The sequence below is a fragment of the Curcuma longa genome, chromosome 17 (assembly GCF_044706935.1).
Source record: "Curcuma longa cultivar G26 ecotype Majalengka, Jawa Barat chromosome 17, ITB_CL_G26_1.1, whole genome shotgun sequence".
NCBI lineage: Eukaryota > Viridiplantae > Streptophyta > Magnoliopsida > Zingiberales > Zingiberaceae > Curcuma > Curcuma longa.
In genome coordinates this window covers 6,651,128-6,669,723 of record NC_133877.1, presented here as the reverse complement: position 1 = coordinate 6,669,723, position 18,596 = coordinate 6,651,128, and the positions used below count along the sequence as shown (strand labels likewise).

The following is an 18,596-nucleotide window of genomic DNA, read 5'->3' as shown; positions in this document are numbered from 1 at the left end:
AACTTGGCACTTTAAGAGTTACTCTAGCATTGTTATTAATTAACAAAATAATAGATGTACTAATTATATTTAGAGTTTTGAACTCTATGTTTTGAAAGAGGTGTATTATCATTGATATTAAATTGTCAAAATAATAAATGTAGTATTAACATTATAGAGCTTCAACTCCAAATTATGTGATTACTTATAGTCTTGAGATTCATTTTTTTAATAAAAAGTTTACATATTACTTGTAATATAGAATAGTTGACTCCGTGTACAAATAACACTTTTGAATTTTTTTTCGCGTGTTCATGGGCTTTGGCTAAATTGAGATGATTTTTTTCTTATAGGGTGAATTGTAGGTCATTCCTCTTATTTTTATATGAAGCACCTCACGGGATGGATTGTAAGTCGTTCATCTTATTTTTATGAGAGCCATTTTTTTCAATCCGCCACTTTAGCGGCCCCACACGGTCGGCCCCACGACCATCTGTGAGGAGGTAAATCGAGAAACTGTAGTTATGTGAGACACTTTTCGAGTGAATTGCGGGTTGTTCACCCTATATATGTGTGTTTGTATATGTGCATTCACATGATGTATTTCGTATTAGGTGGATTACAGGTTGTTCATTCAATGGACGTATGATACATCTCTTTCGGGTGAATTGCAGGTTGTTCACTTGATCTATGTATGTATGTGTGCATACATACAATGCATTTCGTTGCGAGTGGATTGTAGATCGTTCACTCTCACATATGATGCATCCTTCTCGAGTGGGTTGCAGGTCGCTCACCTTGAGATTTTTATTTATACATGATGTATCCGTATTAGGTGGAATGCAGGTCATTTATCTTTATTTATACGACATATCCTTGTTGAGGATATTATATATTGTCCACCCACTCAATATGTTATGTTGAGTGTTGGATAAAATAAGATTATAATGTGAGTAATATTGAAAAATTAAAAAATTAAGGAGAACTGATTAATATAATTAAGAAGACAATAAAAGATGAATGTCAAGTAAACATAGATTGCAAATTATGTGGTTGTCCTTTTTTATTATATTTTTATGTACATCTCGTTTATCTCCATTTTGTATTTTGTGCTCACTCTCTCTTTTCTTGATCATCAGGTTAATTATTGAGATATATACATAACACTAGTGGAGTTATTTCAGAGGTATGCATGTAGTCAGGTTATTTAATTTTACCCTATATTTTATTCTAGCATTGTTTAGTTCATGTGTGGCGAGCGAAGCTAGCATCACGATAAGCCTAGTTTGTGTAGGGCGTGATAGACCCTTAACATGGTTTGAGCTGTAAAATAGAAGAAAAAAATTTAATTAGTTCACACATGAGATCAGACAATATAATTTTTACCAAATGAAGAATGGAGCTCTGCGTCAATCAGGCTCAGTTCGAAGAGGTAGAGCAGACCCTCCTTAAGCAAAAGTTTTATGTCGAACTGTAGGCCAGCTAAAGCCTCCGCCATAGTGATATAATCCGACTCTAATTTATACTGACCTACATTCGAAGGACACGCCAATGTCCATTATAGGGGACATAAATACAACATGGGAGGCTCAATAAAGATATAACGGACATGGAATTTTATCCAAGAAACTATAGGAAGGTCGGGCGGTGAAATAAAAGACCCCGACATCTATTTTCTTCGGATATAAAAAATAATGGAAGATGCGAGGGTTGAGGAGAATGCAATACAGACGAAAGATTATGACTACTCCGCATAGTAGTCAGTAAGAGTTGGGAATAAGTTATTGTAGAGGGATCTGGAAGTATTCAGAAACCTCAATAAAAAGTTATGGAATAGAAACATAAGGCCCTCTATCATTTGTCTTTGAAAGAAAGGTAGAAAGCCAGTGGGAGGAAGATGAGGCCAGTCGAAGGTATGGGATATCACTAATCTATGGTTAGAAGGGATCTTGAACTGTAGCTTTATTTGATTTAGATCTCCCCCATTAATATTCGACTCTGTGGACTCATATCATAAAGCAGAAGAACTCACGATAGCCATAGATGAGACAGAGGAAAAGGAGAAAGACAAAGCACAACAAAGAAAGAGTAAAATAATAAAGGACTGATGAATGAAAGAATGGTTGCTAAAATCATAGAAAATCATTGGACGCAGCTTGAGGACAAAGGATTTGTTTAACATAGTAGCCATCCAACGTCGCCAACCCTAATATAAATCCCTGGGCTCCTAATGCTAGTCATTGATTTTGGAAAACCGATAAAATGGGTAATTATTCTCAACCATTGGATCTCACATATGAATCGACAAAATCTCAACAGTTGTTTCGAACAGTGCTCCAGACAAGTGTCAACCTCAGATCGACTGCATTTATGGACAGATAAGATAAACTAACCTTAAGAGTGATACGTCATCACATGCACATGTATCGCCAACATTAATGACATATTATCGATGTATTTGGTAAGGGAGCAAAATTTTAATTTTGAGTCGTCCCTAGGTCTGGGTTAGAGTTCAGGTTGCAATCATCTTAATTCAGTCAGTAAGTCAGTAGGACTTGGACCTCCTCGATTAGTCTTAAAAGGGAAGTTTATGATATGGTGAGGAATATATATATATTGGAGTCAAGTCAAAAGTCAAACTTAGGTGGAAGTCAAAAGTCAAATCTAAGTGGAAGTCAAAATAACAATTCTAACTCCTTTAGTTTCTTGACTTTATTAACTTGGCCACCCTTACTTCAAAGTAGTTAGACTCTTCGATTTTATCAGCTCGATCATCCCAATATCAGAGGATTCAGACTGCTTAACTCCATCAACTTTATCATCCTACAAGAGTCTATCGATGATTATTGTGAATATTTCTGAACATACACCATGAATGAATGAAGGAGCAATCATGTGGGCGTCAAACTTGATTTCCCAGATGCATTTCTATGTACACGTGACATTCAGCGAGTAGAAAAGTAAGTAACGATTATCGGATCTAATGCCCCATTGTTATGGACGTGGAAATATTCTTTTGACAACTATATAAATCTAGAAAAGACATGCGCAAATGGGTATGTTATGAACCTATTCTTCTTCTTATATAGTTCTACTACTTCATCTTTTCTTAGCTCCAGTACTAATTTGAATGTTCAAGTAGCCACACCGAGTCCCTTCAACATCCATTTTAACTCTCGTGTAAGTATTGTAAAGCTCTTTAACGTCTTCAACCTCTCTCCAATCTTCTACATCACCATCTCAACTGTCATCTCTCACTGATTCATCTAACCGTGGTCTTAGATATGAACGTTTGAACGAAGGAGCCCAAGAAGTACTGAAGACCTGATTTATCTAGCTTTTGACCACGCGCACTACTAATCAATGCATGCGCCACTCAGTTGCAAAACTCAAACAAGATATGGACTGAGGTTGCAAAGACTGCTCTTAATTAGTTTTGCTAAATGCTAATCCAGTTTCAAAGATACTCCTACAGAAGTGCAGCTATCTTTTCCCCTTTTGCAGCAAATACTGCAGGAGTCAATCCGTGAAGTGCTGCTCGTGTCGTGGAAAGCATATCCGCGTGCAGGCGGACGGTGCATGGTCCCTTTCTCCTCCTCCTCCTCCCTCTGCAATTGGTCTGCATAAAGCCATGGAAGTCATGTACCTGAGAAAGAAAAGGTTCTTTGAAACCTCTATTGCAGTATCTCATGCAGCTTTTTGTTTTCCATCCAAAGCCGGTGGCAACATGACTGCTTGCTTTCCCGTCAGTTACTTGCAGTTTGATATACATACGCTTGGATTTTTGGAGGGAAATGAAATTAACGACTCCATGCAAATTGTGACCCTTGTCTGGGCTTCCCTGTATTATTGTCTGAAAAGAATTACTGTAGATCGATTCCTGGAAATCAACCGATTAGTGTGGTGAGATTGAGGTGATAAATGACTACTGGTGCTGGATAAAGTGGTGCCAAGAAGCTTTTCTCAGTCTCCAGTAGCTCTTTTAATCTTTCAGTGAAATGATCTGCTGCCATCATTTCTTTCCGATGAAAATCTTTAACCATTATTCGTCTTCACTTTCCAAGACTCCTCGCACAGATATGTTTACTTTTAGGGATTCAAGACCGATGGTCAGGACTCAGGTGTGAATTCCATTCGGCGTTGCTGATTCACATTTTAAAAAGATCACTGGTCCAATAAGGTGAGAGCTTGCTTAAAGAATATAATAAAAAGTACATGCGCCAATCATCTTAATTAATCCATGATAAATGAAGACAAGATATAGCCTTGGTTCAACAGTGCTATGATAGATGGAGTTTCTTTTGAATATTTTTAAAAAATGCTCCTTCAAATTTTACCAAAAGAAAATGAATAAAAATTATATAATACCAGAAGATATAAGTTTTATATAATATGATGAAAAAAAACTAAATTTCAAAAGATAATTGTCCTTGCCATCTAAAAAGAGTTGTCGAGCGCTTCTTTACTCATAAATTAAAGATTGAAAATTGAGTGAATGTTAATGATAAAAGCAAATTTTATAATTCCTATGAGTTCCATGGAAATAAGTTAATGTTTCTGCATATCAAGGCATTGCATGCAGTCAATACAATGACCAAAAGCAGCTCGATCACTGCTATCCAGTCAGAGCAACCATTTAGAAACCTCGATCTATGTTTTTTTTTCCTGTATTTAAGTTTTGTGTATTATACAACTCAGTGTGTCTTTAGATGTTTCCAATGATGTATGAGATCTATATGAGAGGACTAACGATTAACCAAGAAGAAATGGATTCAAGTAAGATAATGAAATAAATTTAGTTTTCTTTCAAGTAATTAGTCTTCTCTTTTTCTACACTAGATTCCTACCATTAGAAGACCTGCCTGACATATATAATCTGTATGTATGCGTGAGCTTGATGGATTGGTGATCACCTGGACGCCTTGAAGCCTTGCCATATAAAAGGCACACTGGTTATCTGACAGAGAAGAGTGCAATCATATGTCCCTGTGTAAGAACATCATTTCTTCTCTTTAATTTCAGAGCTGCAGGAAGTCCTCTGTAAAGGAAAGAGCCACGCCATGGAGTGAGAGAGAGAGAGAGAGCATCTGCTAAATGATCGATCATCTCCCTCTTTTTTCAGCTCGATCAGTCTTTGATGATTCAAGAACCTCCATGGGTTTGATGCCTAAAGAAGAAACTGAAGTAGATTTATGTGCTTAATATATATTATTTAAAGTCTTCTTTGCCTCCTTTCTTGTTCTTCTTCTTCTTCCTGGAAATTCCAAGCGTAATTTTGAAGCACCATGATGGGTTATCCAAATCTTGATCACTACTACCATGAAGAGCTTCATGGTCTCCCTTCCTTAGCCACAGCTCCGGATTTCTACGATCTTGCAAGCAACAAGATACTGTTAAGTGTTGGAATTGAAATCTCTACTTTTTCCACTTTAATTCTTCCGTTCTTTCATGATCAGCTTTAATTGGATAGTGGACTTAAATTTTGTGCAGGAACTGTGGTGACGCCCTATCAAATGCCAATGGCGGAGAGTTGACATCCAACCAAAGAGATCGGAGCTTAAACCATGAGGCATCACTTATAAGTTCGCAAGTTATTCAAGAGCTAGGGTTTCAGTACTGGCTTGTCAACAAGGAACAAGTATTTATGAACCAGCTGTCACAGGAAGAACATGTACTCCAACTCAACCTAGGGAAGGTGAAAGAGGAGTTGGGCCTTCGACCATTGCCGGGGAACTTGTCGGAAAGTTCGAGCTTCGACGTCTACTACTGCATGACGCCGGCAACTCCAGCAATGGGGTGGTCTTCCTTGGACATGGATCTTCCCGCGCTGGAACAGTTGGCTTCTGGTCTTGACCACCATCTGCAGGAATCAATTCCGGGCTCCTTCCTCCGTCAAAAGGTGGGTACATGCTCTCCTCTAGAACATTATGTATCAAGTTCAGCTCAACTGCTAGAGATTTAGCAAAATTTTCAAGCAGAATTCGCTTGAAGGTAGTATCTCAAACTCACATATTCTCTCTCTCTCTCAAATTTCTCAAATACTACTGATTCAATGTTTTTAATTGAGAAGAAAATGAATTGTAGAAGTCTGAATTCATCTTCATCCTTTCTTTGAACAAAACCACACACTTGAACAGTATTCTATTTGATAATTTTTTAAAATTTAGAAAAATTGAGTGTTAAACTTTTTATTTTTAATAAAAACAACTTTATTACATGCATGATAACATCTGTTAATTATAAAAGTACCAAAGAGATTTATTAAGACTCATAAAGTTCAAAATGATCATTTTTTACCATCAAAACTATTCAAAGATTTGCCTAGAAATTTTAGCTCTTGTTTCACTGATATATATAATGGGTAACATTACATGGTCAGCCAGTTCCTTCAGAACATAATTATGTAAGTTATTGACCTCCAGGCAACTGAGAGAACATTAAGTGTCAAAATATAAAGAAAGGAAATTAATTAAAAACATATAACTTTGGATATGGATGAGTGTACCAACTCTTATTTGGCATTTACTTTACTTTTCCCTCATCTAGTTATCTGATAGAGGTAATAACTGACAGATTTTACAATTTCTTATAAACTCTATGTTTCTACTTCACTACTAGTTTCAGGACCTATAGTACCAATGGCAATAGAGTACATCTCTTTTCAGCTTTACTGAATGACATGAATGATCTTTTGATAAAGGAACAGTGATGACAAAAAAACATGAAAGAAGAAAGTCATTGCTGCTCTTTAGTTTGGTTGCTAATTAACTTCTTTCTCGAACTGCTGCATGCTTTGAAGATGCACGCTTTGATCAGTGGGGTGACAGAAGAAAATAGAGCATGCAATTCTACTTGGGAACGAAAACCATCTCAAACACCACCACTCAGAAAGCCTCGGTTTGAGCAGCGCTCTCCTTTCTCTCCTTTAAAGGTGTGTGTATATACGTGTATATATATATACAAAGGAACTTGGAGGAAAAAGAGGCCTTTTTCTAAAGCCATCATATTAAATCAATGGCTCAAATTGATATATATTTTGATCGGACGGGGGCCTGCTTATCCCAGTTTTGTTTATATATACAGAGTCAAGAAAGCACAGATGCATTTTTGAGCTTTTTAAGAAAATAAATATACGGCATTATTATTATGCTAGCTAATGTGTTTTTTTTTGGGGGGGTTTCATCTTTGATTATTCTTTTCTTTTTCAAACAAAAAAAAAAGGTTAGAAAGGAGAAACTGGGAGACAGAATCGCAGCATTGCAGCAGCTGGTGGCACCATTTGGCAAGGTAAAATGATCAAATACAAACCCACTCCATTTATTATTTTAAATTAAAAGACAATATTGTCAATTATAATCATCAAATCATGCCCAATTTCTTCTTCATCTTGTTCAGAAGAAGCATTCCTTTCAAGCCTAGTTATGATATGTCTTTCAGTGCGTCATTTATGTTATATCTCCAAAATATCTACATGTCCACTAAGATTGGAGCTAGCCACAAGATAGCTAATTAATTATTCATCGACTATGTTGTAGTCATCTGTCTATAGACCTCAAGATAGATAAGGAAATATACGTGAACTACAGACTGTAAAACTATGTCCCTCATGATACGTCTGCGCTGTGCATTGAGTCTGTCTTACCTGAAACGACAAGCCACCTCGCTCTCTCCTTCAGAGCATCAAGAAGTATGGGTCTGAAATGAGTTTACTTTTCCTTTCCAAGTAGAACTGCATTTGAGTGAGGGAAGAATTTGAAAATAACATTTATATTTGATTCTTTTATGTAACATGGAGATGGAGTAGATTTAGTGAACCATATATTTTGTTAGAACATCTGAGTTTGTTTTCTTTACATTCTGTAGCAATTTTTTGTTTGTGTTTTAAAATGGTTGAATCCAATTGGGCATACATGCAGACAGACACAGCTTCAGTGTTGATGGAGGCGATTGGATACATCAAGTTTCTTCTGGACCAAGTCGAGGTAATATATATATTGTTAATCCCAATATGTGATAATACACCTGAACTGATTGATGTTTATTTTTATGTGCCAACTAATAAATAAAAACTGTGTTTGTTTGCATTTGTCTTTCTTCAATATACGCATTTCCCAGAAGTTATGTGGAAGATATATGAAATTATCTGGCAATAAAAGATCAAGAACAGCATTGCAAGAGGTATGTATCAGTGTTAATACTATTCATTTTTCTAAAATGACAACTCATTATGATTATTTATTTTGGCAGTAATTAGGCCAAAAATGTGGTCTAATATGTTTTTTCGTATGATTTTAAACTTAGAAAAAAATAATAATATTTTTTTTATTACTAGGCATCAAACTTGGAGAGTTTGGGGCCAAAGCAAGATTTAAGGAGTAGAGGACTTTGTTTAGTACCATTGTCGTGCACATCATACATGACAAGCGAGCAAGGAGTTTGGCCTCCCTCAAACTATGGAGGAACTGATTGAATTTTACTGCATTAAGTTTCTGATGAGTTTTAGGTTTATCTGAAGTGACTGATTCTTCTGTGTTCTGCTTCCTGTCTTAATTAGTTTCTTCCTGCATATCATCCATTTTTCACTTGTAACATAACCAAGGCGTGGAGCTACAGAGCTTGTACTTGATATGCAACAAGTTAATGGAGTAAAGTTGTATTGTCTTCCTCTAAATGCAAAGCTGATTGATCTGTACACATCGACTAAACATATTTAACACACAAGTGGAAAAAAAAACAGAGAGGTTTTTATACTGCAAAAGTGAAACTATCAGAGACCAACATGAAACATTCAGGACTCAGATAAAAGGATTTGTTCTTTTTGATACATTGCATTTCATTGAGGGAAAAGAAATTCTACTTGTGATGAGTGTCATTTTCTGCGGATAAATTAGGGTTAGATTGGACCGGTTTGGATCGCATTTTATATCACAAATAGGGATTTTGGGCTATTTCTTTATTTTGGATGAATTTATGGTCTTTATTGTAATTTGCACTAATTTATGGAAATTTATAGAGATTAATTGGTACATTTGATTTTTGCAGGAAATTAGAGTGGGATTAATTAATTTTGGAGGTTCAAATTGAATAAAATCAAGTCTGGTTCGAGTTGGATTGAAATCTGATTCTAATTGACTCAACCAGGTCTGAAATTGAAAGGAAAGATCAAATTGGCTCGAGTCGGGTTCGAATTGGAAATCAAATTGACTCAATCAGTCAAGCCCAATGTTGATTCAGTTAGCCAACCAATGGTTCAAGTCTAGCCACCTTCAATTTGGCTCAATCGGTTAAATCACATGTTCAAATCAGTCCAAGTCCAATTGAAGCTAGCCCAAAAGCCTAGATGGCCCAATCCACTTCAAATTCGGCCCATCAATTCAATCAGCCCAAATCCAATTAATCAAACCAATTTTTCTTGGTTCAATCAAGCCGGTTCATTACAATTTGGCCGGTTCAAGAAATGGGTTCACGCGCGTTAAAGGTTTCGATCGGCTCAGCACAGAAGTCGGCGGCGCTAGGGTTCCACAGTCTTCCTTCTCTCGCGATTTTCCTCAGCCGCCGATCAAGGGTTTCCGCCGCTCTGTCTGTGTTTGCCGCCGCCGACCAGGGCTTGCGCCGTCACCGTGTTTCCACCGTGTTTCGCCGTTGTGTTGTCCACCGTGTTTCCCGTTCGCCCACTGTGTTCCATTCCGCCGTGTTCATCTGTGCTTCTCGCTTTGTGTTCCTGTTCTCGCCGTCGTGCATCTTTTCACGTGTTTTCCTTGTGCCACCGCCATGTTCCATTCTCCACCGTGTTTCCGCCGTCGTGTGTTCACTGTGTCCGCCGACACTTGTTTCCACCACCGCTCCACTGTGTTCTGCTTGTGTCGTCGCCACCTTCCCTGTGTTCTTCTTCGTGTTTTCCCTGCCGTTCGCCGACTGTGTGTTTCACCTCTGTCCACTGTGTTCCACCTCCACTTGTGTTCCGGCCAAGCCTGCCTATCTGCCCCTTTTCTTCTCCGATCGTCTCCGACCAGTTCCGGCAGTATCTTGGATGGTGAACGTTTTCCGCATTCCCTACGGTGTGGCCGAAGAGGATTCCGTCTGTGATTTCAGCGGCCACCCCTCTGTCTCTTGTCTGTGACTTCAGCAAGTGCGCCGGTCTTCGCCGTCCATCTTCATTGTCACCGGAAAACAGCACGGTAAGATGTGTTTTTCTGTTCTTAATCTGATATTCTGTCTGTGATTTCAGCAGGTATTAGGTTGGAATAGGGGAAGCTTCGTGCTGTGCTGCTCCGTTCGTGTTTGCCGTGAGTGATTTCTCCGGTGAATCCATCGTCACTGCGTCATTGTCTTTGCTGGTGTTGGACTGTTTGGGGCCGAATAGGGAAGGAAAGGGAAGGATTTCCCTAACCCTAGCATGATAGTTCTTTGTTTTGTTTATTACTTGTTCAGTTCTATGTTTATACATTCAAAATCCCCATTCACTATGTATATTGTGTATATGTTGTAAATATGAGTCCGAATGCTTGTACATATGTTTTAATCCTAACCCTAATTTCTAGGTTAATTTTGATGTTAATTGATTGTTGTTGTATGCTCTAATCTTAACCCTGATCCTAACACTGATTTAATCCTGACCTTAATTCTAATTCTAACCCTAATTCTAATTCTAACATTAACTCTAATTGTTAACCCTAATTCCTAATTCTAACCCTAACTTCAAACGTAATCCTAATTGCTAACACTAATTCTAACAGGTTGTGTAGTTGTTGTATGAGGTTGTGTAGGTTATTTTTGGGGTTGATGTATGATATGTTGTTTGATTAATGTTTATGAATAAACCATTGTATGTTGTATGCTATTGTAACCTAGTTGTTTATATGTTGTGTACATGAATTTCATGTTGTATGCTATATGTTATATGTTGTATAAATAATGATTGTATAAATTTGTATGTTGTATGTTAATTTGTTTGTACATGATGTATGACTTGGAATTCATGTTGTAGGTTAGATAAATTGTTTGTATGTTATTGTATGTTAAGTTATTGTATGTTGTAAGTTTATGTTGTAGGTTATGTAAATGGACATGTTGTATGCATGTATATTATTGTGTTTATAATGTTTAATAAGTTGTAGTTTAGTGGATTTAACATTGTTTCATTAATTGTATAAACAATTGTTAATAAATGACGGTTGTAAATAGGAATGAATAAAGTCAATAAAAAACTCCGCAACAGTCTAGAATAAACATCCTGTCATTGAGTCCGAGAGAGACGACCCGGACCTCTCTATACCACTTAAGACGATAATAAAGAGGTTTGGTAAATAAATAAATAATTAATTTTGATGGGTGTAAGTGACACATTAAATAAGGGAAAATGTATATAAATAAATTCCCATACAAAAAGCAATGACTAAGAAATGGAAAAACTCGTGTAATTGATCTGGAAGTACCTAGCGCAACACACCCTTCTTGGAGCTTCCCTGATCACACAAGCTAGTATGTTGTTCGAGTTCAACAGCACTACGGGAGGAAGAATTTGGAGTAGAAGAGTTGTCTTGGTGCTTCACATTGAGGCTCCTTATATAGACGCTTCTGGGCGCTCGGATCCCTTTTTGAGTGCCCCCGATCCAATCTTATCCTGTTCTAATTTCGTCGGTCTATCAGGCCTGATTCGGGCGTTGAATCTGAGCACCTAGACTGTTTGGGCGCTTGGAGTAATACCCGAACACCCAGATCTAGTCAACTCAAGTTTGACTTGAGTTAACCTCGGGCTTGGTTCGACTGCTTCTGCTTGCTCCTCTTATACTTCTTCAGTTTTGTTTCTAGCTCTTGGTTCTTGCATTCAAACACGCAAGCAACCTAAGCCTTACCTGTAGTTTGTCTGACCTACTAAGCTTTGTTGTTGGTGCGGGAAGCATCCGACGATCGAACCTAAGTTTTGATTATGGCAAAGGGATTCAAAGTTAAGTCTATTTGTGATCTAACGGTATGAATGAGTTTGCAGGAAGGTCCTAAGTGTACTTAGGCAAAAGTCCTAGCTGCGGTTAGGCAAGGGGAAAATCCTAGGGGGTGGTAACCCTAGGTCATAGGGGGTGGTAACCCTATGTGGAAAGTCTTGGTGGGTCGAGTGCTTCAGGCAAAAGTCCTTAGGGGTGGTAACCCTAGGTGAAAAGTCCTGGTGTCGCGAACCAGGTGGAAGACTGGACCAGCCGGGAAACGGAAGTCCAGCAGAAAGTCCGGGAGCATCGAGCGCCGAGCAAAAGTCCAGTCGATCTGGAGGATCGTACTGGCATCAGGTAATCTCTCCTGAGGGGAGTAGGTGAGGACGCGTTCTCCGGAAGAGGGAACAGTAGGCGTCGGTTCGACCTAGAATTTCCGGTTGGAAATTCGAAGTCAGAATCGGACAGTTTGAAGACTGTCTTATATATTATCTGTTGTGTTCTAACTTTCTTTTGCAGGAAACTAACATGCTTGTACAGAGTTGGAATCGGCCAGGATCGGTCAACCGAACATCTAGATCAGAACTCCAGCAAATTGATCGAGTTCGACTAGGGGATCAGTCGACCGAACCTTGAGATCGGTCGACCCAACCAAGGTGGATGCCGAGCTGATTAGATTAAATGAATCAAATGAGGTGGCTAACATTTAATTGGTGGAGAATTAAATGGATCAAATGAGGTGGCTAACATTTAATTGGTGGAGAACTAAATGGATCAAATGAGGTGGCTAACACTTGATTGGTGGAGAGCATTTGATCACTTTTTGGTCAAAGAATTAATTCCATGCTTTGTGGATCTTGATAAACGTTGCAAAAGAAAAAGAAAAATGGGCAGCTTCAACGTGTAGGAAAAAGGAGCATTAAAAACCCTATAAAAGCAAGGAAAGAGAGCAACGAGAAAGTATTCTTTTCTAAGCTTTTGCTCTTAAAAGTGCTGCCAACGAAGCCTAAGCTATTTCTCTAAAAAGTGCTGCCAACAAAGCTAATTCTCAAGGCTTTCCTCTTCAACGTGTTGGCAACAAGAGCCGAGGAATTTTCCAAGCCGTTCTTCTTCAAAGTACTGCCAACGTGCTGCCAACGGAGCTCTGATTTTTCTTTGTGTGTTGTCGGTATTATTTCTCTCTTATAGTTTCATTTGTAATATTTGTGTAACCTGTTTACGAACTTATAAGTGTTGCCCGTCGTAAACGCTCAAGGAGCGTGGGCCTTGGAGTAGGAGTCGCTTACGGCTCCGAACCAAGTAAATCTTGGTGTCTTTGTGCCTTATTTTATCGTCATTTCCGCTTATGTATTAGATTGCATTTTCTAATGGCAAATATTTTGTCAGCTTTATGTCTTGAAGCATATATTCTCCAAGAACATTCTTCTATGCTACAGACAATAATGACCTTCTGATTATCATTCTTTTTATACAAAAATGACCGTCTCATAGCAACAGCATAATTTTTAGCACATTTTCGAAATTCTGCAGCATCCTTGAATATCTGGCCCTCTCCACGGATGCAATGACTCCAAACATCTATGGAATTGCTTACCAAACCCCCTTCAAGATGGCCATCATTACTAGTCTGTGCCTCTTCTTCAGTTTCAATCCTTATCAATTTAACATTGAGTATAATATAAGGGATTGTAATCATAAATAAAATATTTCTTATTTTCCTACTACTATACACCAAACCACACATTATTCAATTCTTACATAATCATCAAAAGACTTCTCAAATGACGTATCAAGGAAACCACAAAAAACTAATTTCAAAATAACCAAATCATTAACAAGTGTACTCTACTTCTTACGTATCAAGCAAAATAATAAAAAAAATAAATATCATCATCATAAATATCAAGGCAGAAATTTTTTACCTCTCAACATTGTGGGAACTGATTTCATCTTTTATCACTGCTCTCATATTGATTATTGTCAATCTCATAGACGTGTAAAGATGTGTCATAATACGGACATCATCATCTTCATTCAATGTCACATACATATTTTGATGTGGCGCTAGATATTGCAATACCACATTGTTTGGAGTAATCTCGGCACATTTTCTCCCAAGATTAAGAAACACCTCCATTAGACTGAATCCATTCAGAATTGAAATCATATAGAGGTCTTCTTTATACTTGCAACTACCCAGAAATGAAAAATTTGGAGATCCAGATTCCATGTTTCTAACAAACTGAATACAAATCTGTCACCTAAAGGATAATTGAGAAATTACATTGGAAAAGATTATAAAATTTCATAAATAAATCATAAATGAAGAATATATACTTCATATATCATTGGTATTCATATAACATTCGAAACCTTTGTTGATAAGATGAAGTTTATTAAACATTTGTTGAATAATTAAAGGTGAAGTTTATTATGATACATTTAAAAAAAATTCAACTATGTCCATGTAAGATTTATGACGACTCCTTCTACTCACTATCATTTAGCTAAACCAAAAATTATTTTTGCATAGTTTAAATCAAGGTCGAATTAAGGAAACACGAACAATTCAATTTACCAATCTCTAATGGAACTAATTTCCCACATTAATCTATAACTTAATCCCCTACAACAATATTGGAAGACTTGTAGAAAATTCTAGGAAAGGGGATTTGGGGAGGTTTCACTAATTTACCGAAACAACTAAAAATAATCAACAAATTTACTATTTTTTGTGGTGAAGCTCTCGGTTGATGGATCTAGCCGCTTGCTTCAGTTTCGACGTGTTGCTTCAATCTCCTCGTCGGTGTGGAATGGTGTGCTTTAGGGTTTTGACAAGAAAATGGGTATTGTTGTGTTGTGAATAAATGGAGAACGAAACCTTAGTGAACAGATGGGGAGAAGAAGAGAGGAGGTGTCGCCGAGAAGAAGATGGGGAGAAGAAGAGAGGAGGTGTCGCCGGGAAGAAGAAGAAAGTCGGACAAATGGTGTCGGCGGGAAGCCTTAGCTCGCGACCACTTGCGGAGAAGAAGAGAAGAGCTCTGCGCGCGCACGTGGTGACCAAAGCGGGAGAAGAGGAGAGACGGAAAGGGTACGTTTGTCAAATCATGTATCGGGGAGTTTAAATTGAAGAAGTCGGGAGATTGGGGAGTGCATGCAAAGATAAAATTGCCTGGGGACTGACCACGAAGTTGAGTTTGCTATTGGGGATTTTTAAGCAAGTTTCCCTTATAAATTAAAAGAAAGAGAGAGAGAGAAAAGATATGTAAATTATAATGTAATTAACTTCTTAGTCAATGTCAGAACCGGCCCGCATAGCATCGTTGACCAACGTTGCAGCTTGGAAACCACCTCAACGCCGGCACTCGACGGTTGTTTAATTTCTTCCATATTATTATGCAAGAACGCGGTGTCGCAAGTAATCCGCAACCCCCGCCACCGCTTATACTTATACATCACTTCTCCACTAGTCCAACTCCAATTCCTTCGCCCTCCTCTCTTTCGTATACAGCTAGCTAGCTGCTCCAGTTGCTAAAGACGAATTAACCTTCAGAAGCCACAAGCGGAGAGAGTGAGGGAGAGGAAGATCAGCGAGCATGGAGAGTCTGTGCCAGCTTACAGCTGCTGCTCCCAACAGCCTCGCCTTGTCGAGGGGGCTGGCCAATGGCCGCCGGAGCTTGGCCCTAGTGAGGATGAGCAATGGCAGCGCAAGCTTCAACCACGGAAAACAGACGGTTTCCATCCAGTCACGGAGCAAGAGGCGTGCCGGAAGAATCGCTCTCAAAGCAACGCAATCTCCACAAGTCGAGCTCACAAAAGAAACTGAGTTGCCAACCCTCCCGGTAATATATAGACCTCAGCTGAAAATTAATCAAGATCCTGCCTTGCGTGCGCTCATGCATGCTAGCTGCATGTACTTTCTGCTTACTGCTAGCTTATAAATTTTTAGGCGAAGGATGAGGAGAAGAACGAGAGGTGGGAGACGCTTGTTAAGGAAATCAAAGAGATATTCCGGTCGATGAACGACGGCGAGACGAACGCTTCTGCTTATGACACCGCGTGGGTGGCGAGGATTCCGTCCGCAGAGGACCCGAGCAGGCCTCACTTCCCGCAGACTGTTGATTGGATTCTCAAGAACCAGCTGGAAGATGGCTCCTGGGGCGAGCCCTCTTACTCGTTAATTATAGAAGGAATCCGTGTCCCAGTAGGGCTGATGATGTCCCCTTGAAGAGCTCATAAGGATTGTCATGTCAAATCTTGCAAGTGGACTTAGTCCGACTGACAATAAGGATGAGTGGTACTATTCAAGGACATAGATGTCAATTATTGAGTTGTCAGTGAACTCAGATAATTGACGGACATACGATATCTTAAACACGGGGAGCAATGCATAAAATAATAAGAAGGAACCCATAACGTAATTTGGGGATTGGATTGGTAGTGCAATAATGATCCTCTAGTGGAATGGATCGTTATTGATGGATGTAGGTGTGTATTCAGAGTAGAATACGGGATCCGAAACCCATCAGAAGGCCAGATCCAATACCTCCTCGAGGTCCCTGCTGTAGCCTAAAGAAATCTCTAAAAGATGCAATCAAACGGATGAGATTAGTTCTCAGCCGTCGGATAAGATTTAACCGATGGATGAGATTGGTTCTCAACCGTAGGATGAGTTAGTGGATGAGATCAACTTGTATCCTTGGGATTAGATCAAGTTGCATCCAATGGATCGAAATAATAAAGAGGATCAAAAGAGATTAAATTAGAACCGTTGGATGAGATCTAGTTGCGTCCGATGGACGAGATCTCTTCGGTTCGGTTTTAATTCTCTTTAGAAGCAAGAACCGGTTCACAAGGTGAACCGAACCCATCCCTCTCTATAAGCCACGCCCAAGCATGATGAATTGTGTCCGTTGGATCGGAGCAATTAAGTTGTATTAAAGTAGATTATATTAGAACCATTAGATGAGGTTAAGTTGCATCCAATGGATGAGATCTCTTTGGTTTGGTTTTATTTCTCTTTAATACAAAGTTGGTTCACCAATTGAACCAACTCCTCCTTGATGTGGCCGGCCACCTCTCCCATGGATATGGAAATGTTTTTTTAAAATAAAAAACTGAGGGGACCGCCAAGCAATCAAGGGAAGAAATAATCGGCGCCTATTCTTTTCTAGATTTGGAAGTTATTTATGGAAACAAGTCCAAATCAACTCCATGAAAGGAGGGGGCGGGATTGGCTTGATTGGGTGTTGGGAGGCTATAAAAGAGAGGGGGAGGGGGCGGCCAAGAGACACAACAACAAGAATAGCATACGAAATCTCTCCGATTTCGCAATTGCTCTAGTTTTCTCTCCTCCCTCTTGGCCGGCCACTTCTAGTCTTCTTCTTCTTTTTGCTTTTGTGTTCTTCTCTTTTCTCTCTTGGTGGCCGAAACTCCCTCTTGAGGTGGTGGCCGGATCCGAGGTAGAAGGCGAGGAAGAACAAAGCCGCTTCAAGAAAGAAGAAAGGCGATCCAAGGCTTCATCCAGCAGAGGTTGCAGTCCTTAGTTCTCGGAAGATCGTTGCCCACACAACGTCCGAGAAGGAGAAAGGAATACAGCAGAAGATTCCGAGGTTCAAACCGGGTTCTGGTATAAATTTATTTTCCGCAGTTTTATTTATACTTAGAACTAAATAATTAAAATCGTAGTAATTTAGAATCGGCGATCCTGTGGGATCGATCGACTTAGTCTTCTTTGAAGACCTTGTCGATTGATCCGGGCGGGATAAAATTTTTGTCCTGTGGGGTTCTATGCTTCTCGGAGCGGATAGAATCCGGAACATGGGACGAAGATCCAGATCGCCAACACAACAACCACTTCTAGACAAGACTAATTTAGGAATTAATCAAATTATGCTCATATAATTTATACCAAGCATTACCTAGTATTACCTAAGTATGCCTTAACTTTAATTATGCATGCATATATAATAATTCAAAAATTAGTCTCCAGGCTGTGGCGAGGCAATGACCTTCTTCCCCAAAAGGCACAAAGGCCTTATGGGTTATTGGAGCAACAACCACTTCTAGACAAGACTAATTTAAGAATTAATCATATTATGCATACATAATTAAACACTAAGCATAACCCAACACTATCTAAACACGCTAAACTAAGCATGACCATAAATAGTAAATTTATGCTTATGACGGTAAAGAAATAAAGCATATAATTAAATAGCATAAAAGAAAGCAATAAATATGGAAAAAATTATTTTCCAACTATTATGGCCTCTTCTATATCCGCTGATCTTCTATATGCCTCCTTTGCCGTCCGTCCATCTTGTTTCCTTCTCCGTTGCGTCTCCGGTCCTCATCATAGCACCACGTACGTCCGGAGTACAAGATAAATAAAATTTACATCCATCGATCCTACACCCCACGAAGGGGTTTTACATGTAATCTAGATCAAACAGTAAATTAAAACTATACAGCGTCCCGCTGTGCTTAATTTATTATTACACACATGCACATCACACAATACATACATATCACAATTTAGGCCATAATAGTTGGATCTAGGAATCCTGCAACCACAGAGTTAATCTACTTGCAATTCCTACTATTATCCTGCCTAAACTTATGCATGAAAAAGTGCCGATCAAACGAAGTTTGATCAACGCATTTAGATCATTGGGCTCTTGTGTTTGGTTT

At 38.8% G+C, this 18,596-nt stretch overlaps 2 protein-coding genes and 1 pseudogene across 2 annotated transcripts in view; 2 read left to right on the top strand and 1 right to left on the bottom strand.

Annotated features, from left to right (window-relative positions):
• Window positions 1–1,477, bottom strand: part of LOC141848318 (uncharacterized) — a 5,567-nt gene extending 4,090 nt beyond the window's left edge. The window contains exon 1 of the mRNA XM_074736355.1: window positions 1,352–1,477. Coding sequence (XP_074592456.1) covers window positions 1,352–1,477 — 126 coding nt within the window. The remainder of the gene's footprint in view (window positions 1–1,351) is intronic.
• A 3,787-nt stretch (window positions 1,478–5,264) lies between these two features.
• On the top strand, window positions 5,265–8,449 carry LOC141811989 (transcription factor bHLH110-like; annotated as a pseudogene).
• A 6,910-nt stretch (window positions 8,450–15,359) lies between these two features.
• Window positions 15,360–16,131, top strand: LOC141848317 ((E)-gamma-bisabolene synthase-like). Its single transcript, XM_074736354.1, has 2 exons — window positions 15,360–15,745; window positions 15,853–16,131. Exons 1-2 carry the CDS (start codon window positions 15,500–15,502, stop codon window positions 16,129–16,131), a joined length of 525 nt encoding a protein of 174 aa, XP_074592455.1. The 5' UTR covers window positions 15,360–15,499.
• The last annotated feature ends 2,465 nt before the right edge of the window (window positions 16,132–18,596 follow it).